The sequence below is a fragment of the Halyomorpha halys genome, unplaced genomic scaffold (assembly GCF_000696795.3).
Source record: "Halyomorpha halys isolate HHAL.00 unplaced genomic scaffold, Hhal_1.1 Scaffold914.1, whole genome shotgun sequence".
Taxonomy (NCBI): Eukaryota; Metazoa; Arthropoda; class Insecta; order Hemiptera; family Pentatomidae; genus Halyomorpha; species Halyomorpha halys.
Genome location: NW_027104636.1, coordinates 243111 through 270184, shown reverse-complemented (window position 1 = coordinate 270184; position 27074 = coordinate 243111). Strand labels below are relative to the sequence as shown.

The following is a 27074-nucleotide window of genomic DNA, read 5'->3' as shown; positions in this document are numbered from 1 at the left end:
AAAATATCTATATATATATACACATATTGTGCAGACTCAGCAATTACGTTAAACCTATACAAACAGGTATATACATACTTGGCCTAAATTGCTTACTTTAAACATCTATTGTAGGGATATTTTGGACAATTTTATATAGGATTTATATAAATAACCATATTTAAGGATTACGAGTGGTTTGAGGTTGTTAGAGATGGTTTGGGATTGACAGAAGTGGTTTATGGAAAGGGATAGAGATTAGGAGAGATTAAGGTTGTGTCGGGGTAGTCTGTAGCCGAGGGAGTTCCAAATGTTATAGCCAATTGTCGCGATCTATTGACGAAGCTCTCCATGGTCAGAGGTGGTTTCCTTATAAAAGACTCCAACCTGGGATTTTAAGTCCAATTTTTCTCCTCAATTTTAGAGGGTAAACCTGGGATTTTCCCCCTACTATGAAGGCAAACTAAAACGGTATAAAATAACTAAACCTTTTGAGTTTGAATTCGCAAATTATCTGTAAAATTGATAAACTTTTTTATCACTTGTTTGCTTACCATATCTGTATCATCTTACTTTCCATATAATAATTAAGTAATTCAGTTCAACAGATAACTGCAGTTTAATATTAACAAATGTTTTTATTTTATCTAATAATATTCATTGATATAGGTATTAAATAAAATATTTAATTACAAAAAATATATGATTGAAAAAAAAAAATTGTATATAACTTCTATTGATTCTGTCTCATCAGAACTTATCCAAAGTGTCGATTGGTTGATAAGAATGTAGCCATTCCTTCAAAATAAGCATTTTTAGAAAATGATAAAATATCCAGTGCCTATTAAAAATGAGATAGCTTTTCATGGGCATCACAATATGTTTTGGCAGAAGCGACCCAAAAAAATGGATAGTCGAATGAGATTTTCTGAAATCGAAAGAAACATGATGAGACCAATCACTTATTATTAGATTCGAAAATTTATGATTTTGTGAAGAAACGTCGATATTGTATCTTAAAAGTTGATAAATCCTATAGTAGAGGATAACTGGCTCTGTTGGTTACACCACAATGGTTGCCTCGATTCCTTGCCAGACGCATGTAGCCACCTTCTCCCCATGTTTCTTTCCAGGAGTTCTTTAATATCCAGTAGTCCTGACCCTTGTTATTCGTCCCATAGCCGACGATCAGCACTGCATGGCTCACTCTTTGGGAGCAGTTCTGTTCGTAGTATAGTCCTGCAATAACAAAGCAACGGTCACTTTGTGTAGTATTTGCTTAAAGTTAATTTAACAAAAAATTGTTGTGGTGCGAGCATCACACAACTTTCACACACAATCCTACTTTTTAATTAATCCTCGCTAGTTTCAAAATAGAAACTATATCGGAAAAACAATAGTTTACGTATTATTTCAAATTACCATTTGTTCTTCACAATTCATTCAATGCGTAACTGTTATAGGACCGATATTGAAAATACTAAGTATGATTTTATGCAGTCATCCTATAGACTAAAGGCTCATTTGTAGGTTAAGTGGAATCGAAAGAAATTTATTTGATAACTATAGTGATAAGAAAACGTTCAGGCTGCCGAAACGGAAAACGACAAGCGCATGCGCCCGCCAGAGGTAAAACTTGTTAAAACCGGCCTTTTCTTTATGGATTTCTAGTCATTCTCCATCACGTTTCTACGACTTCCTTTGTTAAATATTATTTTTTCTAAAATCTTTGACTTTTCAACGATATATAATACGTCTATATCCTAATCTCCGGATATTTGTTTTTAACCATGAAAAAAAAATTGTTTTCCTCTTATTTCTTTATGTTAATTATTAAATCTTTTCATAGTTTATATTTATCGATTTTTAATGAGTAGTATCGATTTGAAATAGGTGATTTTTTGAAATAAACAAAATTAAAGTACTTTAAATGAAGACTCTTTTGAAAAATGCGCATTAAGCCCGGAAAAAAACTATTTCAATGAGTATAAAAAATATTAAAGACTATTGAAATTGATTTAATTGATATACCGAGTTTAATCAGAATCGTTAAAGCCTTTTTTGATTTAAACAAAAAAATGTGAAAAATCGATTCTATAAAATAGCACTTCCAGTTATACAATTTCAATAAAATTGTTGCTGTTACATCCCAGACATTCAACTATCAAAAACATGTAATTCCAATTTCGTACAAATTTCCTTTTTTTAGCTAGGGTGATCACACACACATCCTGTGTAATAGGCTACAAGGAATCACAGAAGGTGTAGGAGGCCTCTCCAATTTGGATTTCGCAAAGCGAAATATCCTATTGATGCTGTCACCTTGGTGTTGCAGACGGCACGGACGGCTATTGCTGGTAGGGGCGATGGGTAGATGGGGAAGAGGCGAGAAGTATTATTGTGCTATAATCACACTGGATGTGAGAAACACCTTCAACCCAGCAAGAAAACGTTGTATTTAGGATGCCATTCTGGAAATGGGTGTTCCTACGTATCTCATGTAGGTCATAAGGGTCTATTTCAAGGATAGGAACTTAATGTGGTTCTCACAGAATGGACAGTCCTTTAATGTGACTAGCAGGGTACCGTAGGGATCTGTAGTACATCTACCGTGAAACGTACTGTACAATGGAATCCTCAAACTAATACTACCTGTGGGTGCTAAAACAGTAGGTTTTCCTGATGACATCACTGTAGTAGTTAAGCCAATATACAAAGAAGAGGTGGCTCTCAGTTGTTATTATATTACAAATAAAATTACTAGATATTAATTAACTAAGAAGAAAATAATTAGATTAAGGAGATGATCACATAAGGGCGAGGGTCAAAATATTTGGTTCAGAACGTTATGGGTTAGGGTTCAACCTGGGTTAGTCTTCTCACGCTGGGGCTTTGTAAAACTTCAATGAAAGTTTTAACCCCTTCCTCTCTCCCCCCCCCCCAAAAAAAAGTTTATGAAACTTGAGTTATTTGAACAATTCCTATTTACTAATAGATTTGTAGGGACTTCAGGTATTGATTATTGCTAATTCAAGTCAGCTCTTACAGGAGCTCTTTGTTACAGTCTAGTAGGCACTTTTTATGTACGAGAATTCATGTGAGTGAAATAAACCTGTGATTATTAGTGTCTTCGTATCCCTTTGCCTACAATTGGTGATCCGACAGTTACGTTTTTTATTTACGAAATAAGTGATACACAGCATGGCGCCGCCCAAAGAAAATGAACAAGATAAACTCGACGACTAACCCGAGGTAAATAAAGTTACAATTAAAATACCCCCTTCTGGGCTGATAAACCTGAATTATAGTTTTATTAAATAGAAGCACAATTTAATTTAGTTGGTATTATTAAAGAACACAGTAAGTTCAATTATCTAGTCTCTCAGCTAGAAGCTAAATACATGGAAAATATATGGGATATTATTAAAAGTTCGGACAACAACAAATATTCTTTAGCTAAGGATCGTCTTCTCCAAATGTTTAAGGAGAGTGATAACCAACTAATTAGAAGACTTTTAACAGGTTTAGACTAAGGGGTTCACAAGCCTAGTCAGTAGCTCAGGTCTTGGCTGGTGATGGGATGTTCGACAAAATTCTTCGAACCGTAAGGTTGGAAAAACTACTGGATGCAATAAAAAATATTGTAATCATTAGTGATGAATTTTTAGACAAGGTGGCAGCTAAGGCAGACAAAATAGCAGAAGTCACTCCTCAGTCAAGTGCTTATTCTGTTTGTCAAGATCAAGACTCAATTGTCGATGAATTAATGAAAATAATTGCTAATCTAGAAGTTAAAATTTGTACTTTGAATTCTAGGAATAGGTCTCGCAGCTTGTCCAAATATTCTTTCCATTCAAGGCGTGGCTTTAGTCCAAAAGGAAAATTTTTTTATTTCCACCATAGATAAGGAAAAAAATGCAGATTAGAGAAATGTAGACAACTTTGCGCTTGGCAGCAGCAGTCGATAAACTCCCAGAAGCAACAGTAGATTTGGCTGTTGCTAATAAACTCAGGTGATCACACTTTCCGTTTATTTGTCCTGGATATGAAAAGCAGGCTAAAGTTTCTTGGTGCTAGTGGAGCTGACGTGTCCATAATTCCAGTAAGATCATAGTGTGACTCTCCTGGTAAAGATTTTGTTTTGTTTGCAACATCCAACATGTGGAGTACAAACTTCAAATATCGATTTGGGTTTACGCAGTCAGTTTCAGTGGCCCTTTACTGTAGCTAAAGTGAACAGAGGAATAATTGGTGCAGATTTTTTGGCCCAATTTAATCTTTTAATAGATTAAAAAAATAGGAAGCTAGTAGTTAATGTCACAGGTGCACTGCTCCGTGGTGGGATTTCAATTATTTCAAATGGTGACATCATTAGCATTGTGCCAAATTTTCTGACCTACTAACCAAGTTTCCGAATCTGACTAAGCCCAACTCAATACCAAGTGAATGCAAGCACAGCGTAAAACATTACATTTATACAACCGGAAAGCCTGTTTACTCCAATGCTACGAGATAAATCATGGAATAATTCGACCATCAAAATCCGAATGAGCTTCTCCTCTACATTTAGTTATGAAGAAGGATGGTTCATTACGCCCTTGTGGTGATTTCCCCAGACTTAATGACCTTACAGTTCCTGATCGGTATCCAATTACTCAGATAGATGACTGCCAGAGTATGTTACATGGTAAAATATTTTTTTCTAAAACTGATCTATTTAATGCCTATTATCAAATTCCTACAGCTGAGGAGCATAAATTCAAAACAGTCATTATCACTCCATTCGGGCTTTTCGAGTTTAGTGTTATACCTCCAGGTTTACGAAACACACCTAGCAGTTTCCAATGTTTTATCAATCAAGTTTTTACTGGTCTCGATTTTGTATTTATTTTTTTGGGTGATGGCATAATTGCTTCGTCAACTGAAGAGGAACACAAACGTCATTTGGAAATTGTTTTCATATGCTTGGACGAGTATGGATTGCGTATGAATGTTGCCAAATCTATGTTTGGAGTTCGGGAGTTGGAATTTTTGGGATATAAAATCACTCCAGGTGGATCATTACCCCTTCCAGAATAGGTCATAGTAAACTATGAACTTTCACAGACTCTTCAACAACTTCACCAGTTTTGAGGGATGCTAAATTTTTATAGAGGGTATTTACATAATGCTGCAGAGACCCAAGCTATGTTACACGATTATCTCAAAGGAGCTAGAAAGAAGGACAACAGAAAAACAACATGAACTCAGGAAGCAATTGCCAAGTTCGAACAATGCAAAGTTGATCTTACTAATGCAACTATTTATATGCTCGCTTTTCTTTGCCCAGGCTATCCCTTGGAACTTGTTATTGATGCCAGCAATTTTGCCGTCGGTAGTGTTGTCTAACTACTTGAACCTGATGGGCGGAGACCTCGTGCTTTTTTCTCTAAAAAACTAAACGGTGCTCAAAAGTCTTACAGTGCATGTGACAGGGAACCACCTTAGTGGAAAGCAAAATATTGTTGCGGACACTTTGTCGTGGATTGAGGCTCTAGAAGTGTTAGACTTTGACAAGATAGCCGAATAACAGAGGACTGACAGCGAACTTCGGGATCTTATGACATCGGATTCTGCATTAAAATTCAAGAGTTACCAACTTCCTAGTGGAAATCATCTTTGGTGTGATATCGGTACGGACACCATCCGGCCATCCCCAAGGCATTCCGGCATCAAGTCTTTCTCCTTATTCACCCTGGTTATAAGGCAACCGTCAAGCAGGTATCAAGTAAATATGTTTGGTTCAATGTTAAAAAGAACATCCAGGATTGGACGAAGGCATGTTTACCATGTCAGCGTAGTAAGATCCACCGTCATGTGAAATCTCCTGTAGGACAATATAAAGTGCCTGATGAACGTTTTGCGGAGATTCACATAGATCTAATGGGTCCCCTTCCACCTTCGGAAGGAAACATTTACGCTTTAGCCATAATTGATTGGTTTACCAGTTGGATGGAAGTTATACCACTCAACAACATCACTGCTGAGACAGTTGCTAAGGCTGCTTATAGTCATTGGGTTGCTCGATTTGGTGTGCCCAGACGCATAACGAGTGATTAGGGTCGTCAGTTTGACTCGGGATTGTTTCAACACTTAGTGCGTTATGTGGCGTCAAACTCTACCGCTCTAAGCTCATTGAAAACAGCACTAAAGGCCGGATCTGGACCGAAACTTTGCCAACGGTACTATTAGTACTATCCCAAATGGTCTATGGAAAAACTATCACATTACCTGGAGAATTTTTCACGAATGGATCACGGACATTCTCAGATGCACAAGATTGGGTCAGAGAAGTTCCAAAGGAAAAGCGGCAACTGAAGCCTGTACCTGTAAATCACAAGTCTTCTAGGAGTGTTTTATCTACAAGGACTTAAATAGGTGCGCACACGTTTTTATGCGCATTGATCGGACTTCAGGTATCGATTATGCTAATTCAACGGGAGCTCTTTGTAACAGTCTAGTAGGTTAATAAGACCATGTGCACTGTTTATCTATGAGAGTAAATGTGAGTGAAATAAACCAATGATTATTAGTGTTTCCTTATTCCTTTACCTACAGGTTCAAAATTTGATATAGATTAAAAAAAAATCAATATCATTAAATATATATTTATTAAGAGACTTGATATGGACTCGGATTAAGTTTCACTTTTAATTTAGTTTCCAAAACCAGAACACTCACCTCCTTTGTAGTACTCGAAGGAGTAGTGGGTGCCGTCGACTCCTGCCGAGATGGGGCCAATCGTAGCCACCGCTTCTTGCAGGGCTCTTTCATCGCCTTCAGGTATTATCGCATAGGCTGTTGCCTTCGTACCGACGTCCCTTGTTTTAAATCGGCAGGCCTTCTCCTGTTAAGAGATTTCGTACAACAGAAATTTTTCTGTTGAAATAGTAACATATTTTTCTCAGAATAATTCATACTGAACAAATCATCTCTTGAAATGTGATAAATTGTTAGCCAACTAAAATGTAAATCTTAAATAATACGAATCATTCTAGAGACATCTCGATTGAATTTTTTAAATCAGATAAGAATATATAGGTAACTTACGTAACTATGATTTACAAGAGATATCTTTAAAATGATGCGTTCATTTATTTAAAATTAAATAGTATAAATATCGGATTGTTGATTTTTCCATAATGAGAGGTACCGCATGCATACACCGTATCTAAAAAAAGATGTTTCAGTTGGTGATCAGAAATGTGCTCATAATAGTAGAAGAAATCTTTCTTAAAACATTATAAAAGGAACTCTTGGGAGCAATATCCGCAATTGAGAGTTTAAATAATGCATTAATTACAAAAAAATAGTTTACAATACTTCTAAATAATTTGAAAAAATAATTAACTTCTTACTCACTTTGAATATAAAAATTGTTATACAGGGAATAACATAGAATGCGCTGAAATGCAATATAAATATCATAAAAATAATCTAGATAATTACTATCCATGAAAAGAAATATCCACAGACGTTCCTCCTCATGTTACCTATATAACTTCACTACCTGAGAATTTATTTAGGTTGTTTGATTACCGATTCTTCGTATGGGTACGAATTCTCAGTGTCTACGCCTTTATTGTCCACAACGTATTGGAAGGCCCAGTCCATGAGGCCTCCTATGCATCCTTCGTTGCCATATTCTCCTGAACAGTCAATGAGGTTTTGTTCGCTCAAGGAAATCAGCTTCCCCGTCTTCAGAAAGTGCTGTGCTTCGAGAGCGCCTGTCTATGGAAATATATATGGGTATAAATCTATATTAAAACATAAATCGATAGAAATAAATAATATAAATATTTTGATACTGGTTCTGAATCACCAAACATCTCAGAAAAGCGCATGGCCAGGAAAGCAAATAAATAATTTCCAGAAGTATACCTTTCAAAAATAAATAATGTTAAAAAATTTGGCGCCCTGCATACATTTCGCATCTTCAGTTACGTAAGGGCAGATCGACTATCGATGACCTGGATTTTCCCATCAGAGCTGCCCGGGAAGCCATTCCAAGAAAGAAGTGGAGAAGAGGTGGTAAGAAGTACTGTTCCCTTTTAACGTTTGACGTTAAGAATGCTTTTAATTCAGCTCGGTGGGACTGTATCATGGCGAAGGATGGAAGTCTCGCAATACCACATAAAGATTATTGAAAGCTATTTTATGGATAGAATCTTAAAGTATGATACAGTAACTAGATTGAAAACTTACAAGATCACGGTTGGCGTTCCTCAGGATTCAGTTTTGGGGCCAGTGCTATACAACTTTATGTATGACACGGTGGTGAGGCAACCCCTGCCGGAAGAAACTGTTACGCTCGGCTTTGCGGACGATTTGGCAATCATCGTTCGTGGGAAACTCTTGGAGGAGATTTGTTACAAGGTGAACAAGGCAGTCGTCACCATTCCTCAATGGATTTCAGCAGAAGGCCTCCTGCTTGTAGTGTTGGTAACCAGTAGAAAAGTAAGGAAGATTTTCAATCTCACCGTTGGGAAGTCCGATTTCTTATCCAAGCCATTATTAGATGTGTAGCGAGAGAGGCGAGAAGGTGCATGAGGTTCAACCACAAGCGCCAGAGCGCAGCACCTGGAGCCTCACCGAAGCTCTCAAATTTACTAATTACTTCATTTTGTAAAAACATATGGTCATTTTTATATATTAATAATCTATGTACATTGCACTTAACAATATCGATAAAATGATAAACGATACCAAAACAATGCACGAAACTATCTCAAGCAGAGAAGTACCGACCGCTTCTCGGTCACAGCCGCATTGACTAGGCCTATAAATAAGGGGCTCTAAATCCCCTCTTCGATCTTTGATCCAAAGCCTGCGGATGACATCGGCATCTATGTCTCCAGCATCAATGCTCCAACTGCGCTGTCTCATGCACAAGAAGCGGCTAACACCATCGCAGCCGAACTCAAGTGGATTGGAGTTAGAATGAATCCCGCCAAGACAGATGCTATCGTGATGTCATACCAAAAACGATCTAAGATTCTATCCATAAAATAGCTTTCAATAATCTTTATGTGGTATTGCGAGACTTCCATCCTTCGCCATGATACAGTCCCACCGAGCTGAATTAAAAGCATTCTTAACGTCAATCGTTAAAAAGGAACAGTACTTCTTACCACCTCTTCTCCACTTCTTTCTTGCAATGGCTTCCCGAGCAGCCCTGATGGCAAAATCGAGGTCGTCGATAGTCAATCTGTCCTTACGTAACTGAAGTTGCGTTACGCAGCCCACCAAATGTTTTAACATTATTTATTTTTGAAAGGTATACTTCGGAAATCATTCAGGCAGTCCATCTTCCAGAAGGTGAGGTATTCCAGTGTCTTTACCATCTTTCAAGAGTCTGAATTTTCTCTTATTTTGCTAATGTAGCACAGTAAGCATCGAGCTCTTCTCGTTTCTTTCGTAACAACCGGCGTTCCTGCTGTGTTTGTCATCGCAGATATGCCTCCGATAGATCTTTTGGCACATGAACGCCGGGTGTTACGAAAGAAACGAGAAGTGCTCGATGCTCACTGTGCTACATTAGCAAAATAAGAGAAAATTCAGACTCTTGAAATATGGCAAAGACGCTGGAATACCACACCTTCTGGAAGATGGACTGCCTGAATGATTTCCGATGTATTAACATATCCATGTTAATATCCATCATGATATCCATCCTGGAAACACGTAAAGGTCCACCTTTACGTGTTGTAGATTATTACCTCATTTAACTGCTTATAGGATATAGTTGCTTTAGTGCTTACTTAGCCGGCTTCAAACTAGAGCATGGATCGCTGTGCCCAATTGCCGTAAATGAAACAATGGAATATTCGTTCTTCCATTGTGCAGGTTTTGGTCAAGGAACAGAATATTTAGTAATGAAACTAGGCAAGAAATCAGTTTCGGAAAACTTTGTCGCCTTGATGATGACTAGACAGGAAAATTTGAGTGCTCTAGCGGAGTATGCAGTGTGGATTAGTTAAAGGCTCAGACCACAAAATCGAGAAGGAGCGGTTCCATTCGGTGGTAAAGAAGAATTGGGAGATTTTTTTCGTGAGTGGGAATTTCACACTGTTGTATAACTTTTATTATTGAACTTTTTTTTTTCCCTACCCACAACCAAAACACATATTGTTTCCGTTTATCGAAGATTATGTTAAGGACAGTAAGTGCATTTTGAACTGCTTCTAGAATGCCTCCTACTGAACTTCTTATTGAAGAAAGACCAATATCGTACTATTGACGACATTGAAACGTTTAGAGAGAAGAGGAGCGGCAAATAACTGTCACTCACTGGTAACAGCGTTTGAAGGCTCCCGATTCCGAAAGAAAAAGAAGCGAATTGGAAAGATTTTTCGAAGTAAATGTTACACCAGAAAACTTAGTGATCCACATAATGCGTGCGGATCAATATTGGTCAGCGGTGAAGAAATTCGCTACTATTGCCCTTTAAAGATTCAAAGCGGATCAAAAGAAGTGAATAGCACGGAAGAAGGAAGAAGCGACAAATGAATACGGTTGAAAAATTTTCAAATCGTAGTAAGACAATATTTACTATGATTTGAAAAATGAGTATATGCGGATTTATTTTTACTTTCACTACCAATATATGGAATATGTTAGTAAGAGAAATATTACGATCGTGCAAATTTTCCAACTCTAGTTTTAACAAAACAGTTTAGAAACACATGTTTGAGGTCACCGGAGTCCGAATAACCGATTCTCGCAAAATGATGATTTTTTTTTGTTTTGTTTTTGACGAGCGTTTGTGGATATATACGCACCTATCCGTTTGCGGGATTTGTACCCACTATGACCACCGCCCTACACCTGTTCATTCCTCTACACGGGACCGCCTTTAGGCATTACTTCTAGGAGGAAAATTGCTGAGTGCCGTCTAATAGTAATCTTCAAAGGGTCATTTGCCGCTTCTTGTTTCTTCCCTACTATTCACCTCTTCTAATCCGTTCTTAATCTTTTAAGAACAATTGGGGCAAATTTCTCCACCGTCGATGAAAGTTGATCCGAACGCGTTATATATGGCTCACCAAGTTTTGTGGTGTGATATTTACTTCAAAAAATCTCTCTAATCAACTTCTTTCTTCTGCAAAACTTGTTAATAGATTAACAAAAGTAGAACTGACCGCACTGAAAGACCAACAAGCGCCACACTTTCCCTGATTCTTAACGCCAGTGACTGCTCCTTTCTCCCTCCAGTCGATCGACTTGGGTAAGGAGATATTTCTTGGTCTCTGGAGGGTCGTCACGAGGCTAGGTTTGGTGGGTCCCGAGGCGTTCAGCCGATTCATCGTGGTTCGGAACTCGTCATGCGTCTGTAACAAAGTGACATCTCTCTAAGAAGGTGGATTGTACAATGTATTCACATTCTGAGGAGGCTGTTGTATGATATGACATATTAGAGTTGTGATAACAATAAGTTCATTGTCAAATTCAAATTGATAAAATAAATTCCACCGTCAAGTAAAATCTTCGATTTTATAATTTATTTAAATCATGAATAGTTCTGTCGTGAATGTTTTTAGTGTCTATCTTATCCTCCTTCCTCGAAAATTCCAATAAAAAGAAATTATAAATAAGATTGTAAATAAATCGATGAATATAAGAAGTACAGTTTTCCACAAGACCCAACTTATAGGAAATTAAAAAATAAGTTAAACTATTTTCCACAAAGCATATTTGAATAATAAAAAAAATGTTTTGAAAGAAGATAGTTGAATGCATGAAATAGATTGTAGAAGGATAGTCCGGGTGACGGTCAATAAAGGTATCAATATAGTAAAAGAGAACTATTTATCGTAAACCAACGTTTCGACCCACTTTACAGGGCTGTCATAATAGATTGCTGCGACCGTCAGTTCCCTCTCATTAAAAAAATAATTATAAATAAATAACGATAATTTGTATTATGTACTTACTAAATCTCCAAAATGGTTTATTTCCAGCTTGTAGGAGACCAACCCTTTCTCATACCTTTGGTTGTGCAGGTCAATTTTCAGCTTGTTTTCTAGGTATACACTTCTACGATACCGCTCTTCAGACAAGTTTTCGTATTTCTTCTCATGAGAGAGCTGAAGAAGAAAAAAGAGTAACCGTGAATGAAAATAATTAAAACAATGGCAGAAAATACCTAAGTTGGATTTACTTACAAAGTATTTATGCACAAAAATGTTTTGATACAGATGTTACCACTCCCACATTAAAAAATACCTTTATACAACCCTTCTATATAATTACTTGTGTGAGGATTATCAATGCCGATAGAAAAGGAGCATCTAATTGCCAATAGAGTTAGTATCTAATAGAGCACAATCAGTCTTTGGTAACACCCTGACTGGACGAGTGTAGCGCGATATTGAAAAATTTAAATTCAATTTAGACACTTAACAATATTTCCAATTTTTGATTTTCGCTTAGAGCAGCTAAGAGCTAGTTGCATAGATTTCAGGTCTCCAGTGCAATATTAAGTACCTCTCCCTTTCACCCAAATATGATAGTAGCCAGTTATCTTATATTTGCTCGTTTAGTATATTTCATAATTGTACAAGCTTAGGGCGGTGGTCACTTGGACGGACTAAGAAAAAAAAATCAAAAATAGTTAAGAATTCTTATTGAACTTTTGAAGTTCCATGAGTGTCAATGAACCTCATATTCTTAAATTTTACAAGTTATCTGATATTACTATTTTTCGAAAACTGTTGTTCTACTTGTTTGTGTTAATAAACCCGGGCCAAATCTTGGGAAATCAGGGGCGAGGCGCGTGGAAATCTCTACTAGAGGGAGATTGACCCCGTAGCCCAGCATCAATCAGTACTCATTATAAGTAAATACTTTAATAATAATAATAATAATAATAATAATAATAATAATAATAATAATTATACTAATAATAATAATGAAGGTCTAATGAACCCAAAGGTTCGATGCCGATACCATCAATCGCTCACTACATACTTCCTTCCAGTGATGCCCCTCCAAACCCAATTCTACCAAATCAATGTTATTAACACAATCCTCCCATCTACGTATCGATCTACCCCTCGGATGTTTACCCGTCGATTCTGTGGTAATTAACATTTTAGGGATCCACTCGTTACTAAGCCCTACAACCTTATACGCCCATTTTATACGCCGTAATGCTATAACTTGAATTATATTTACTGGATGTAGTTCCCTTAACTCAGTGTTAGAAGGTGTGTAGCCTTCTAAATCCCCCCTTTAATTCATTCTTTTTCAGTCCAAATATGTTACGTATTACTTTATTCGAATACCTGAAGGCGCTGTTTACCCCTTAGTGTAAGAAGCCACGCCATGAGAAGGATAATAGTTTCGTAAATTCTAATTTTTAAGGTGATAGAAGGCACGAGCTAACCAGTTTCGAAATTGAAAAATAACAAACATTTCTTCAACCGCCTTCAACCTCGCTTTTATTTCCTCATCAATTTCGTTTTTTCTAGTTACCGAAGAACCTAAATACTTTTCCTACTGTATCTATATCTCCGATATTGCTTGCGTTTCTACTGCTAACCACATATTTTGCTTTATCCGTATTTATTTTAAGACCTTGTTTCTTACTGGGGTTTATTATCGTGGTTGTATTTAGTTCTATAGTTGATCCAATAATAACAAACCATCATTATACCCAAGCACCGGTATAAAATTCAACCCTTTTTGGTATTCATCACACTTGTATCGACCTATTCTAGTGCTGGATTAAATAAGATAGGTGACAAAGAAACTTCTTTGATATTCCCTGTTCAATGAGAATATTATCTAGAGAATATATTCTAGTTGTCAATAGAATCGTAAGCCTTTTGGAAATCTATATAAAGCAGATGAGCTACCCCGTTGTATTCCAACTTTTTCTGCAATAATGACGAAAACCACATTGGTAGTCTTCAATAATTTCTTCAGCGTATTCCGTGATTCGACTAGCTAAGATTAACGTAAATATTTTCTAAAATACTGGAAGGAGTGAGATCCCTCGATAGTTATTACATTCCGTCGTCGGCCCGTTTTTGTGAATAGGAATAAGTAGATTCCCTCCACTCCTCAAGCATTTCCTCAATTTCCTAGATTTTTTTTTAACTAAAAGGTGTATTAGAGTAGTGAATGCTTTAAATGATAAAATATTATGATAATGACATATATGAGTAACATCAAACTGTCGCAAATGCTCAGAATTTCCTACAAAATAAGGTAAGATGGAAATAAATAAATATATAAAAAAATACAAATCATCTAATCCTTTTTCATTGATAATAAAAAAAATCTAATAACAAAAACATTATGGCAATTCAAATAAATAAAAATACCTAAAAAAAGGTTTGTGTTAAAAAGTTTAGAAAGATGATAAATAAACAAAGCTCACTTTGAATGTATTCCAATGATGAGATGATAGACTATTCCCTGCCACAATTGATACGAGAAGCAACAGCCTCATCACCACAGCTAGAACATATAAATTTTTTTATTGAAACGTTCATTTAAATGATTTGTTCCAATACAATACAAGTTTAAATACACAGATGCCTGCCAGATATATCCTTTTATCTCGTATCCGATTTCTGATCCCACAAAATCCGTACAACAATAATTGGCGTAGCATTGTGATAACATATCATGTAAATATTGTATCTTACTTCTTTAAACAAACATAACGCGCCCATCGCCCTCATTTTGCTATTGCCTTAACAGTGCAAAATTTTAAAAATTCAAGCTTTTTTTACTATCAGTTGCAAATTCTTACATGCTACTAAATACGAAATGTTTTTTAAGATGCAGACTTTGGGTATTTTTTTTTCCCTCGCACTCAATTCGATGAACAACAAAAAAATCATAATTAGATGAAGAAAAAGCAATTTACTCTTCTTTAGTTTAGTATGAAATTGATATTAGAAATAAATCGAATAAGATACGGTTTTCAAATTATAAGTAAGTAAAGAAGGATCACAATTATACGTTTTACTTCTTTTTTACAATCCTAAAATAATTTAGGCTAGGAAGTTGAAATTCCAGTACCCTAAAATTTCAAAACTTACCCCCAAGATTCTATCCGACTCCTCGTTTGACTGAACCCCTTACCCGAAACTAGGAGTGGTTGCTCTTAAACAATGCCCTGGACAAAGACATTTAGTACAAGAGCCGGGAAGAAAAAAAGGCAGTTATCTCATCCCAATTTTTGATTACTTCAATAAAAACTATGTATAATTACTAGTCAAAATTGATGTGTCTGCCAAGAATAGGTAGGAGGATTAAATAATGGTGGCTGTTTCAAAGCTTAAAAAAACATTGATTTTTATTCGGAGGTATATATCTTAAAAACTACCAACAACACTAGAAAACCTAAGAGCACATAATTTAAAGAAGAGTAAATTTGCTGAAATATTAGCACTAAAACAGCTATTTACGTTCTGATTACGTTATGATAGTTCTCGAGATATAGCTTTTTAAAAAGCAAAATTTCTTAAAAATTTACTGAAAGATTAGTAGTTAGTTAATTTATTTTGAGAAATCTATATCTCAGGAACTATGTGACGTACAGACGTCTATTAGCACACAAAGTAAAGCTAGTTTAATGGACTATAAAGAAGTTTATGACATTTACCTTTCTAGGAATAGTAGTTTTCATAATATTTACTAAAATAAATTGATTTATATCAAAATAATCAAAATAAATTGATTGTTCGGTCAATAAATTTGATTTATGAAAAACTTTATTTCAGGAACCATTGAACGTACTGATGTCTGCCAGCGCTCAAATTAAATCTAGTTAAATGTACTACAAAATATTTCATAACGTTTATCTTTGTAGGAGTAGTAGTTTTTATGATATTTGACAAAATAAATTCACAAACTGTTAATTTTTAGTTGTTCGTATAAAATGTTTGATTTTTGAAAAAATATATCTCTAGATCCATAAGACGCACATATGTCTGTCAACACTCAAAATAAAGGAAATTTAACTTACAATAAAATAGTCTATGACACTTGTCTTCGTAGGGGTAGTAGTTTTTATGATATTCACATATGAATATAAATTTGGCAAATGAAAATTTGTTCGAACTACTATAAATCAATTTATTTCATGTAAACTATAACTCCTACGAAGATAAACATTATAAACTACTTTGTAGCTCATTAAACTAGCTTTAATTTGAGTGCTAATAGACATCTGTACGTCAAATGGTTTTTGAGATATAAATTTTTCAAAATAAATTCACTAACTACTGATGTTTTAGAACGTCCCATACAACATTTTTATGAAATGTTGGTTTTAAAAAAATAGTATTTTTTTTATCGCTTTGAAACAGCAGCAATTTTTTATTCCCCCATATCTATACTTTGCAGACTCATCAATTTTGACTATTAATTATACATAGCTTTTATTAAAGTAATCAAAAATTGGGGTGAGATAACTGGCTTTTTTCTCCTCATGTGCTAATTATAGAGTAAAAATGTAGGGAATTTACTCGCCATCAATTCAGCATAATTTCATATTAAAAAACAAAACAAAAAATGGTTTTCACGCACCAAAACTTTCCATTTTCAAGTTTTTGTGTTTTTATAATATATTTCCGAGGAAAATTGAAGATCAAAATGTTGAAATTTGTCTTAGTCTCAAAAAACCTTTCCAGATAAAAATACTACATAACCGAACTACCAAAACCTATTATTCAATTAATATTAAGACTTAATATTCAATGTACACTAATTTACAAACGTAAAATATTACAAATTCATAAAGTTTGATACAGTAGGGGGATCATAGGAACAAGGTTTTGCTGGCTTTGATTCCATAATATTTCGCTTTTAATAATGTACTTTAGGGAATATAGATAGTTTATTCTCGATATTATCGTTTATAGATTTCCAAAGAATTAATTAACTTCTTCTGTCTAAATTTTGAAGAAGGACGTCATCAGGGTTAATCCGTCGAAGACGGATGCCATTGTCATGTCCTTCCAGAAGGGCAAGAAGAGCAGACTACTCCAGTAGTTCATTGTGGATGGTGTGGGTCGGAATCTCTCTAACAGCATCCTCTATAGCGGCGTGACTCTCGACAGGCATCTCAACTTCTCCAGTCACGTCAGGTGACTTAGGCTGGCCCGATAGAAGTTGTATAGTCTCTATCACTTGCTCACTTCACAGCAGATCTCGCTCCGCCTCAAGCTGAAGATCTACAAGGTCATCATACGTCCGCCTCTGTTCTATGGCACACCACTGTTCCAGAATTCCCTCCTTCGGCGAATATTCAGAGGAACCACACTCCAACGGGCCAGGAATAGAGTAATCCGTGAGGAGCTCCAACTCCCTTCTGTACCGGAATGCATAGGCCGTAGGCACCTCAATTGATGGGCTGAAAGCCTGAGCCATTCCGAGAGATCGCTCCTCCACCGAGACCTGGGAGGTGGCAACAAAGCACGGTCCCCTTGGTAGACGTCCTCGCCGAGGGAAGGACTTCTGACTCTGCAGCCTGAAGTCATCTTAATCCTTCTTATCCCCCAGTTGAGCGGCCCTCTCCGTTCTTGTAACCCCCGGCCAACGGCTCTTGGGCCAAAATTGTAACCCTCAGCGGACCTAGACCAACCCCTTATAATGCCATATGGCAAAGGAAGGGCACCATTAAATACATATATTTATATACAGGTATATATTTATATTGTTATCTATATATTTCAACAAAATGATAAAGGAGGTCAGAAAAAAAGGTTTAAATTTAGTAGGTAGTATATTAAAATATTATACAGATCAAAAAAAGTAGCCAATCTTCTAGCGGTTTCTATCTTCATTATAATCATACTATTTTAATTAACTAATTAAAATAGTTCAATGATAATATAGCTTAATAGGACATTTCAGATAAATTACTAAAATTAATTAATAAATAAAAGATACCCACAATATTAGTTTATAAAACATTTTTGAAAATACACTAAAATTAGAAAACCATATATTTATAATTCGAATTTTATAAAAAATAATTCTCATTTTTGAATATTAGGGAGCGTATTCATAAAATAAGGTCTCTCACACTTACCTTAACACTGCATAAATATGAGAGAGGCTGCTCTGAGAAGAAATGTTGATAATGAATAACGGATTTTTCCTATCGATTAAAGGATTATCCTATCGATATCAAGAGATATCCGATAAAACATATAACTCATTTCTGTATATAGATTACTATTGGGTAATCCAGGGAATCCATTAGCAGTAGTGTCGTTTCTGATGTAAAGAGATATATAGTATTTGTAGATAAATAATTTATTGATATGATAAAATGATGTGTTTACTGGTCGATAATTTTTAATTGTAATTTTTTTAGGTTTTCGCTGAAAATGACATGAAGTGGTAGAGGAAACTAATATATTTTATTATAAAAATATACATATGTATTGAAATTTATATAATAATTCCTACAAAGAAAAAGCGCTTCTTAAAATTTAACAATACAATATATAAACATTAGAAATAAAATTAAAAAGCTTTTAGGTTTTTTTGACTGGGAAGATCAAATAAACTATCTTGTGATTTCGATTCTTTACTCTCAAAAACCCTTTAGCCTATTTTTGACTCATTATCCAATTTGATTAAACCCATCTACCCTTCCACTTCGTTGATGAGATGGTGGAATGCCTCTCATCTAATTTCCTTACAATTCTTAATTAATATTTTCCTCTCAAAACTATTCTCCATACCTTTTGACACACCACAGCTCTCTGAATCAAGGAGCACCGGAATTCCTGACGGTTTAACCTTTAACTTCAAGTTCCTTCGAAACTTACCGGAGGATAATTAAGCATTAAGCTCAGCATACATTTTTATAGCATCCTTTCCTAAACTCCAGTCCTAAATTTTATTGGAAAATTCGAAGGAAATTCATTACTATAAGGAATTAAATTACTTATTAGGAACTTTTCAACTTGATTTATTAAGATTTTTTTGTTTTGACCGGCGTCCATTGTACATAACCCCTCTGCATTGTATCCTATTCCTACCTTAATACAACTGTTGAAAAGCTGAATGTATGCTATTTCAATCCATATTGAACATTTAGACTTGATGCCCTTATATGGGCGAAATATTGGTTCCAAATAAAGACATTTTATTTTATATCTCCTGCTCTAACTTGTTAAATTGGGTCTTATTTATGGCTTTTGGCGTAGTTTATTGAACCGTGAACCGCTTCCAGTTTTCGGGTAGATTGTTTGAGTCGTATTGATGTAATGATTTTTCGAAATAAATCAAATGCAAATTGAGTTAGGTGAAATTTTTGGAGCAAAATATTTTATTTGCCGATTTTTTCGACAATTCATAGTTAACGGGTGTTTCTGCGGGTGATTAACTTACCTAAAAAAAACAACAACTTAAATTTGGGCTATTATTCATGATGATACAGCCTATTCAACGTTTACCCATATTTTTAAACATAATTTAGAATTTATACAGACTTTCTTTGATTTTTATTTATTTATTTTTATTATTACTTGGAAGCTGTACATCGCCGAACATTCTAATTAATAATTTTAATGATTCTCAATTTCCTTCATAGGTCCTTGTTAGACCAATATTAGTAATGAGTGATGAAACATGTTTTGTTACACTGTTTTAGAAAAACCAGGTAGTGAAGTGTACAGAGAGACCGGATATAGTATTTACTGATTTTTATCGTTAATTAGTGCTGTATATTTTTATTGTATATTATTAATATATATTTTTGTGTTATATTTTTATGCACCGCTGTATACTAAATAGATATAATTAATTCAATTCTTAATACAATGTGTTAATATAATAAAATGTATGTTTGATTTTGGCTGGATATATTAATTTATATCAAACTTTCGATTGTGATCAACTAACGTATAAACATTCTGAAATCCAGCAATGTACAGTGTATAAACTAATACAATATGGGTTTGTGGCACGTCTTAAAAAGTTCTAGCTCCACTATTAGCTATACACAGTTCAAAGGATAAAAAAAAATCAAGATGGATACTTTGTGCAGTTTTACAATTTTCTTTATTATTAATTTTTATTTTTAAAGTCGAAATAAAATTGAAATGTATAATCTGTTATACAGTGTATATTTATTTCAACTACATGCAAGCCAGCAGCAAAAGAATTCTGCTGGAAATAATATTGAAATATATAATCTATAATAAAGTTTTTATTCATTTCAACTACATGCAAGCCAACAGCAAGAGGATTCTGCTGGACTAGGCTACACTTCAGGATAACTGGCCATAGACGCAATGCCACACATATTTTCCTTATTCCTGGCAATCCTAATGTAGCCTTCTTCTCCCCAGACAGTGTTCCAGGAGTTCTTTACCAACCAGAAATCTGTTCCATTCTCCGAGCCGTATCCAACTAGCAGGACACCATGATCCAGTCCATCCGGGCTGCATTTGCTGTCTTCGTAGATACCTACGAAATAAGGGAACATCGTGACAAGGGAATATGCAAAACTATAAGGATTTTAAATTATCTATATAATGGCTCACCATTGTCGTAAAACCTGAATGAGGTTTGTCCTGCGTCAATGGCAACAGAGATTGGACCGATTGTGGCAATGGCACTCTTCAGGGCTTCCTCGTCGCCATTTGGAATTTCCACAGCTCCAGTGGCATTAGCTCCAATTTCGGACATCTTGAACCTGCACTCGCCTTCCTGTTGAAGCCAATATACTTAACTACATATAGTTTAAATAATGTCTTGAGTCATAAGAAATGAGTGATTTTGTTTTTGATTCTCAAATTATTCTGTAATTTGTATATAATATGACATCAACTTGCGTTTTTATCATAGCAGTCCATTAAACAATATACTCTCCTTGATAACTAGCGAGAGAGGTTCTAGTTTCATGATCTACTATAAAGTTCTAGAATCTCTCTTATAAAGCTACCATAAAATAGAGCTTAGAAACTTGCAAAAGGTTGTACAGCTTCAATTTAGAATAACCAAAAAAATGAATAAAAATTTCATCTAGTCGAAGTGAAAGGCCACTATAATATCCAAATATAAATATTGAGGAGAATATAACTGTTGTGGAGGCTACCAGATAGGTGTAGGTGGCATTGTGCAAGGTAAAGTCGCTGAAGATGATGGCGCTGTCAGACTAGGAGGTACCCAGGTAACCGTGTTGGAGGAGGCTACAATGTTGTAAACAGACTATATATACCCCAGGAATGGACCGTCCAAGGACACTGCAGAAGATAGTAAGGTAAGACTCACCACACCATATCCCATAAGTACCGACACCGAGGTCTCTTGGAAACAAATGTTTAATGAGTTGCTGAGGGAGCTTAAAAGACAGATGGTCCAGTATTAATTTTCAAAAGCCATTGATTCATCAAAAGAATTGTTTCTTGCTAAAAAAGTGGGTATAAGCTGAGACAATTGAAAAAAAAAAAACGCTCTCTGAAGTAGCTTGTTCTTCCTGAAGGGTGAAATATTTATTATGAGCATCATTACATTCGTTACAACGAATCTATAATGCTATGACCCAGTGTTTTCCAAGATAAGTGAACAGAAATCGGGTTTCGTTACAACATGATAACACCGTACAGAGAAAAAAAGATTCGTAACTGGACGTAATTGAGGTTATCCTTGACCCTTTCTACTATCCGGATCAGGAATATTCCGAATATCATCTGTTCCTGTCAACGGATCACGATCCTCAAGATAAAACCTCTAGAAGATCTTCAAAATGGCGTTTAAATCGTTCCATCCAAAATACAAAGAGTGGTATTGTTTAGGTAATTTGCAAGAACAACAATTCTTGCATAAACTATCAAGGCATTGATATAATATGGGGAATGTATCCCTTAATAATATACTCACTTTCGCTTCGTAAGGATAAGAATCTTCGGTGTCAATACCACCATTGGCAGCTATGTATTCGAACGCTCCAATCATGAGACCTCCAGAACACCCATCGTTACCGAATTCCTTGGAGCAGTCGACTAAGTTCTGTTCGCTGAGTGAAACCAATTCTCCAGTTTTCCTGAAGTGTTGTCCTTCAAGAGCTCCTGTCTGAAAAAAATAAGAATATTTTAATTATTCTTAATTTTAAGCACAAATTAACTAACCTTCTCATTACCAAGCTCACAGCAAAAAAAAGCAAATTGCATAAAATTTAAGTATATATTCATTTTTAGTTTCAAAATTAAAACTCTAAAGAAGCCAGAAAAATAAGAAGAAAATTTGTTGATTTTTTTTTTTATCAGAAAATACTATATAGAGAATCATAGTCATCTATAGAAGACAGAAAACCGTTGCTTCTCGGTAATACTTTTTTTTAATATAATGAAATAAATCATTACTCAAGTAAAATGAAAAATGAAACAATAATTTAGATTTTTTAGAATTTAAATAAACTATTTAATAGGCTTTTTTAAACAAGAGATTTTACTATAATCTAATTAGTAGGGGTATGCACAGTATAGTTAACAATATGAAACCTATACCGTGCTAGCTAGTTGTATAATAGTATGAACTCATATTGGAACAAGAGTAATTAACATATTATTTAATTTTCACTGTCGTAAAAAAAAACAATGAATAGAAGTGTGTTGGTTTTTTTTTTTTTAAACATCAACCTAAATTTCTTTTGATGAAATATCAAATGACTTTAAAAGTAAAGTAACTAGTTATATAAATATAAATGACGTCTATTTCACCCTTTATGGCAGCCGCTCTTCATAAAAATTACCCATTTGAAATTTTAACATTAACAACAGTTGCTTTGGGTGATATTAAAAAAAATTCTAATTACAGAAATAAAAGTTTCGAAGTAATGAATGCGAATAAAGTGCGTAAAGAGAGTAATTTAAAACTAAGAACAGTGAGTTGTTTGTGTGTGATCTATCCCAATTTTTTAAAATTTAATTATATGTTGCCTTGCTAATGGTAAAATTTTATATATGTACCCTCACCCTTCATAAGTAGTAGCTGTTTTTTTAAATTTATATAAACAAGCTATTATATTATTATAATGTAAATATTTCTGATTTATTGATATTAATGTATTTAATATTTAATATTACTTTATTTAAAATAAAAATACTTACAGTGCTAAAAGCCCAGCATGAGCCACAACGTCCTTGATCTTTGACTGGAGTCACCGCTCCCTCTTCCCTCCAGTCGACAGACTCCGGAAGTTCTTCACTATCTGATTTAACAAAATAAGATCTTAGGCCAGATCTCGGTTCTTTTGTCCTTTTGTATGTGTTCATCATTGTTCTGAATTCGTGGTTCATCTATTAAGCAGTAATTAAATTACTTTAATCATGGAATACTGAATCTAATTTCTATATTGCAGTGGAGTAGGTTCCCCAAGTGTCTGTGAATGCAACATGCCAATCAAATTCCGTAAATGGAATAGTAAATTTTATTTCAAGTATATAAACAGTATTATCCTTAATCGCAAGATATATCAGGAACTATTTAGAAACTCATTGGATCTCTCTCACTATACGTTATTTGAGAATATTAAATAAAATAATAATCCTATAATAAAGTTGCAAATAATAAAAATTTCCTTAAATCCCTTACAGCTAGTATCAAGTAATACATGATCAATTGTTTTTTTTTTTTTTAAAAAAGGTGGTCAAATGATAATGATTAAATTTGGATATATGAGCCTTCATTCGTAAACATAGTTTTCGAAAAGTTAAAAACATTCTCAGGGTTTTTAGCTTCCAATTATTCATAATAATTTTTTTCATACTCCTCACTCCACCGCTAGGAACTACAATAAACAATTTAATAGAAGTTAATCCTAGGATACCTAATTTAGTACTTATCGTTCATAAGTAACTCGTTGTAGTTGAAATAATTAAAATAAGTTTATATTGGAAAAAGTTAGTTGACCGTATGAAGTAGATTGGAGGAAGGTACTTCGGGTAGGACAATAAAGGTATCAAAATAGTATATGAAGACTATTTATTGTTTACCAACGTTTCGACCCACTTTGCAGAGCTTCGTCAGGGCTGTCTGATGGTAAAACAGTTGTGCTTTGTAGTTTGACCGCCACTCGGACTATCTTCCTCCAATAAAATAAGTTTAGTAAAAGAATTTAAATTTAAAAAAAGAAAAATTGTTATTGTATTTTAATGTAGCTTATTGTGTGGCATAGCTGCTGTTAAGAGAAATTACAAAAAAAAAAAAAAATCCATTTAATACAATAAAATAATAATGTCCAAATGATTCTCTTAGAATCAAACATTAGATTATGGGTTTGAAAGGTTTGTTACATGTTATTACTGTTTAAATAAATAATAGGGTATCAATAATGACAAAAAAATTTTTTTTTAAATCTTTAAAAAGATGTATTTATCCGCTTTTCAATCCATCAAACGGTAGTCGTTAAAATATCTGCAACATTCATGAAATCACACATCCCCCAAAGTTTAATTTTTTAATCTCGAAGTAAAACAGACCAAGTAAAAATTAAATAAAAGAATGAATTAATAAATTATGCACTGTATTAGGTGATAACTGAGTCCTAATCTAATGAAGATAGGTATTTATTGATAATAGTTAGAATAAGTTGAATTATATAAGAATAATTTTGTTAGTAGATAGCTACTTTATAATATTTTAAAAGAAATTGTTGTGATACTATTTTAACGCTTATTTTTGTTTTTAAACATTTAGTTTTTAAATTATTTGTTGCATTGAGAAATCGGGAAAATCTATTTTTAATTAATGTCATAATCAAATTAAGAGCTATGTTAGAAGAAATATCAGTGGTATGTGTGAGTGAATTATATACTAATAATATGAAAATTTTAGGTTGTCTCCTAATTTCATGAGGGCTGAAACGTCAGAGAGCAAGATAAAAAAAAAATTTGTTTTAATTAAAGTTAACTACTCTAAAAAAAAAAATTAATACATATTATATTAAAAACTAATTAAAAAAGTAAGACGGTTGCTGAAAATCAAAATACTATTTTCGAACTCAACTATTATTCTTGTAATTCAAAGTGGATGATGGAACATGTTAATTAATAATTATTTTAGAATATTTTCCAGTAAAGTTCCAATTAAAAAAAAAAAAAAGTTGTCCATAAGTTTCCTTCAACTCTTCTAGCTAATATATCTTTTACAATTTCTGTATTATTTACAATCTCATGTTCCCCCTTTAATCTAAGAAGGAGTTTTTTTTATTGCTTACTCACAATTAATTATTAATAAATTCTTACTTCAAAATAAGTCGGGGGTGGGTGAGTTATTAAGAATATTATTTTTGATCATTAAAATTTTTCATTGGCTCTAATTTATTTTTTGTGAGTGATTCAATTAAGATTAAAGGGCTAGGGATAGTTGAAAGTGAAAATCAAGAGAGATTATATCTTGCGTTTCAGTTTTATAAAGTCATTTAGAGATAAAATAATTGTTTTTTTCGTCATGGATAGGTTCATATGACATTTTCGGGTCATAGTGGAAACAGTTTTTGAGTTTTGACTGAGAAGTGAGAAATTGTTTCACAATGATTAAGAATTACAATTATTTTTATCTTAATTCGGGCTACTTGGAAGAAATTAACAATTTTATCATTATACGTTTCTTGCCCAGTTTTAACCCACGTAGCAATTTGCTAATAGAAATAAAAATTCTTCTCCCCCCAAAAAAACAACTTATCGTGTTTTTATTATGCAATACTTAAATGATTGTACTTTTCTACTATACTTAAACTTTATCAGTGTGGATTATAGAAATAAGCAGTTATTTAAAAAAAAAAGATGTTTTAGGCTTTTATTCAATTTGTGTTAAAACCAGAAATTTAATTTTACAAGAGTTTATTAATACGATGGATTTCCTCCTATTTTGGGGGATATTGTTCTTTCAAGTCAAGTGTTGATAAAAAATTTATTCGAGGTTATTTACTTAAGCTATTGTTATAGATTATGCAAATGTTGATATCAATATATTCCTTTTGAACAACTGATTTTCGACGAATAACTACTTAATATAACATAGAACTAAAAATTATGAAGGAAAACAATTAAATATTACCAAATCTCCGAAGTGGTTCATTTTCAAAGTGAAAGAGACTAGGCCTTGTTCGAAATTTGTATTATGATCTTCGATGAACTGCTTATTATCATAGAAAATTTTCCTTCGAAATTCTTCTTCTGTTGCTGTTTTATACCTTTTTCCATGTGATATCTGAAAAAATTTGTCAAGTTTGTTCGTTTATAATTTAAATATTTTATAATTTTAATACATCTCAGTCAGTTATGGTTTATAACAATTGCAGTAAATGAAATTTAAAAATGGCCGTATTAACCCGAAGCGTTTTAAACGTTATTGAGGGTTTGAAAATCTTTATTTATTCTATACTTTTTTAACACACTCTTCAGACAGTTACTTTATTCTAGCCTAATATTTTTGTAGACAAATCATTTCGTATTCAAAAGGTTCTACTGTTTAATAACAAAGACACAAAGTCTATTTTGACACAAAGCTTGACAACTTTAACCACCCTCATTAAATTGTGAGGTAAATGTAGTATTCTAGTAATAGTTAGTTTTTTTTAGTTAGTTGCAAGTTGAATATTTACCTTAAACATTTCCCATTCGTCGCGAGGGAGCGCTTGGCTGACTGCCACAAGAAACAGTAGACAAAGTATATTCATCTTAAGAAACGAGATACCTGTTAAGAAAGAGTACTTATATTAAGAGTACCTAAAATACATAGTACGGTTATCTATCAATTATATCGATAGAAAACGATGAACATAAAGATATTGATCAGAAGATGTAATTAATATTTAGATAATAAAAAATACAGCAAAGTACAACTAATGGCTACTATATAATTTATGTCTGTTGGGAAAATACATCGATCAGAAAATAAATTCTGTAATGTATATATCTGACGGGTCCCCATATCCTGAAACTCTGTAAGAACTTTTTAAATGTTGTTCGATTTAACTATCTTCTGTTTCCTCTGCCCGTTCCAAGTAAATGTTTTAAGTGATTTAGGAATGCCGCTAAATTGGAGCTTAAATCGGAAAAGTGTACATT

At 33.9% G+C, this 27074-nt stretch overlaps 2 protein-coding genes across 3 annotated transcripts; both read right to left on the bottom strand.

Moving 5' to 3' along the window:
• Nucleotides 1-592: 592 nt before the first annotated feature.
• On the bottom strand, nt 593-18142 carry LOC106687113 (cathepsin L). 2 transcript variants are annotated; one of them, XM_014430809.2, is made up of 7 exons: nt 18074-18142; nt 14405-14484; nt 11952-12104; nt 11160-11348; nt 7558-7749; nt 6700-6865; nt 593-1218 (listed from the first exon to the last, which is right to left on the bottom strand). In XM_014430809.2, exons 2-7 carry the CDS (start codon nt 14474-14476, stop codon nt 1013-1015), a joined length of 978 nt encoding a protein of 325 aa, XP_014286295.1. In that variant the 5' UTR covers nt 14477-14484; nt 18074-18142; the 3' UTR covers nt 593-1012. The 2 variants fall into 2 exon arrangements, with proteins under 2 accessions (XP_014286295.1, XP_014286296.1); XM_014430810.2 differs by lacking the exon at nt 11160-11348.
• A 1890-nt stretch (nt 18143-20032) lies between these two features.
• Nucleotides 20033-26697, bottom strand: LOC106687112 (procathepsin L). The gene is made up of 6 exons (XM_014430808.2): nt 26609-26697; nt 26062-26214; nt 23112-23300; nt 21883-22074; nt 20544-20709; nt 20033-20466 (listed from the first exon to the last, which is right to left on the bottom strand). Exons 1-6 carry the CDS (start codon nt 26681-26683, stop codon nt 20261-20263), a joined length of 981 nt encoding a protein of 326 aa, XP_014286294.1. The 5' UTR covers nt 26684-26697; the 3' UTR covers nt 20033-20260.
• Nucleotides 26698-27074: the final 377 nt, after the last annotated feature.

What these genes read in the sequence shown, in the direction of transcription:
- LOC106687113 (XM_014430809.2), bottom strand. Translation starts at nt 14,476, where the DNA reads ATGAGGCTGTTGCTTCTCGTATCAATTGTGGCAGGGAATAGTCTATCA. An exon ending in ATCATTGGAATACATTCAAA is followed by an intron (nt 12,105 to 14,404) that starts GTGAGCTTTGTT and finishes TTTCTTCTTCAG; the next exon opens with CTCTCTCATGAGAAGAAATA. An exon ending in CGTACCCATACGAAGAATCG is followed by an intron (nt 6,866 to 7,557) that starts GTAATCAAACAA and finishes ATCTCTTAACAG; the next exon opens with GAGAAGGCCTGCCGATTTAA.
- LOC106687112 (XM_014430808.2), bottom strand. Translation starts at nt 26,683, where the DNA reads ATGAATATACTTTGTCTACTGTTTCTTGTGGCAGTCAGCCAAGCGCTC. An exon ending in CATGCTGGGCTTTTAGCACT is followed by an intron (nt 22,075 to 23,111) that starts GTAAGTATTTTT and finishes TATTTTTTTCAG; the next exon opens with ACAGGAGCTCTTGAAGGACA. An exon ending in ATTCAGGTTTTACGACAATG is followed by an intron (nt 20,467 to 20,543) that starts GTGAGCCATTAT and finishes CTTATTTCGTAG; the next exon opens with GTATCTACGAAGACAGCAAA.